The following is a 2,203-nucleotide window of genomic DNA, read 5'->3' on the forward strand; positions in this document are numbered from 1 at the left end:
GCCTTCATTGACCTTTGACCTGTGACCTCCAATTTCGGCACAGTGATGGCTTTTCCTACCATTATGCTATACACTGACTATCACGAGCCTAGGTCGAGCCGTTTAGATTGTGCCGCAATTCTGCATTTCCTCCCTATACCTTAAGTTAAGGAGGGAATGTTCCCCCTTCTTTTACACCTCTTGACCTTTGACCTTGGACCTTTGACCCAGCTTCGACATCCCAACTCGTTTTCGGATTACCCCACCACGTCCCGACTTTCGAATCCATACGTCGAGCCGTTTAGATTTGTGCCCAACTACATTGACGGACGCACAGACGGACGCACGGACGCACGCACGGACGCACGCTCCTGCGATTCTACAAGCTGCATCTGACTATGTCAAATGAGCTAATAACATAATACAGCTACGGCCCTGTGTTTATACCTCAGTCTCGGAGGCGGCTGAGTCGGACGGATGTGATAGACCGTTGATGTACTCGGCTTGTGCCGCGATGCGTCGCACCTGCTGCCGCGTCACCAGGTATATGCGGCCGTAGCAGAACACAAGCACGACGAGCGGAGGTACATAGAATAAACCTATCACGCTGAACGTCAGTGTCGGATTGCCGTAGAACGGCTCGCACGTCGCGCCTACGCTGTCGAAGTAGAAGAGGCGTGCAGCAAGTACTATTGCTGCGTAGCAGACGAACGTGACAGCCCACGTGCCGGCGACCATAACAACGCAGCGGCGATGCGTCATGATGGCGTCATAGCGAAGCGGGTGCAGGATGCAGACGTAACGCTCGACGGCGATGCACATGAGCGCCATCGTCGACTGATGGAAGAGCGTGCCAATGAGCACGGCCTCGATCTGAAACACACGGACAGGCCAGGGTCGTATATAAAGACGGCTATATATACGGCTCTGGGACAGGCGCGTGATGGTGCTGCCATCTGATGGAAGGAACACGCCGCTAAGCACTGCCTCGATCTGAAACCAGAGCACGTGTATCATATACGTAATATACGTGCTCTGCTGAAACACACAACAGGCGTGTGATGGTGCTCTATCTGATGGAAGAACACGCTGATGAGCACGGCTTCGATCTGCACGGGCAGGCGCGTGATGGTGCTGCCATCTTGGGCAGACATATGTAAACATGTGCTGTTACTGTTGGGAGAAAACTTGTGGAAGAGCGCACCCATAATATAATATATATATATTGTCGATATGAGACACGGCTGGTAAAGCTACAGTAGATTTCCACTAATTACTCCCCGATGCAATACTTCGCATTGTGTATGGGCAATTTTGTGTATGGTAATAATATCCTGTATTTTTGAAGGAATACCAATATTGCCCTTCTTCATGCATGCTGCCTACGGACGCCGTTTAGTGGCGCTTTCCTCCTACTGGTAAATTCACGCGTGAGCCACTTTTGACGATCCGACTTGTGGTACTTTTATTATCCTACCAAGATTTTGTATATTGTCTTATATTGGACTACGACTACTACTATTTAAAAAATGCAATTGTAAATACTATCAATTATAATTTTACATTGCATCATAGTATCTTCTTTTTTTATATATCTACACATATACTTATTATATTATATATATTTATTATTATGTATACAACAACAATAGGAACATTTTCACAACATGCTTCATATTTTACGGTTGCGCTTATTTTCTATACTTTGCCCCAAAAATTGCACCTATTACGAAAATTATATTGTCACGTAAAGTTGTGGGTAGATTTTGTTATTCAAAGAAGGGAGAACGGTGGGGTGGTTCATTCCCGGTAAAACGAACCAGACGAGTGTGACACCACAGACTGTTTGTGTCTATATAATATGCTATATAATTGCCAAACCCTACCTAATTTGCATTTTTTAAATATCAAAACCCCTAGCCCTTATTCATGCACATACCAAAAATGAGCAAAATCCGTTGAACCTGAACCGACTAATGGCAATTCCAATTTTTGCCAAAAAATTGCCGTGGCTCAAAAGTACGTCGACTAGCGTGCTTCAAAATAGGACGTTTAATATGGGAGCATAGCAGTAACAACTATACCCAATTTCAAACATGTGGGTCAAACGGTTCCTGAGTTATCGTTGACCGTAGCGAAATGTTGACGGACGGACGGACGGACGGACGGACGGACAGACGGACGGACGGACGACCGACGACCCATGGCAATAGCTCAGCTTGAC

At 46.3% G+C, this 2,203-nt stretch overlaps 1 protein-coding gene across 1 annotated transcript in view; it reads right to left on the reverse strand.

The window, feature by feature from the left end:
- LOC106809103 (5-hydroxytryptamine receptor 1A-like) overlaps positions 1–1,133 on the reverse strand; it is a 5,506-nt gene extending 4,373 nt beyond the window's left edge. Inside the window, exons 1-2 of the mRNA XM_014812062.1 lie at positions 1,032–1,133; positions 427–852 (exon numbers count right to left, since the gene is read on the reverse strand). Of these exons, the coding sequence (XP_014667548.1) occupies positions 427–852; positions 1,032–1,133 (528 nt within the window). The remainder of the gene's footprint in view (positions 1–426; positions 853–1,031) is intronic.
- Between the last annotated feature and the right edge of the window lie 1,070 nt (positions 1,134–2,203).

This window comes from Priapulus caudatus, unplaced genomic scaffold (assembly GCF_000485595.1).
Source record: "Priapulus caudatus unplaced genomic scaffold, Priapulus_caudatus-5.0.1 Scaffold329, whole genome shotgun sequence".
Classification (NCBI taxonomy): Eukaryota; Metazoa; Priapulida; class Priapulimorpha; order Priapulimorphida; family Priapulidae; genus Priapulus; species Priapulus caudatus.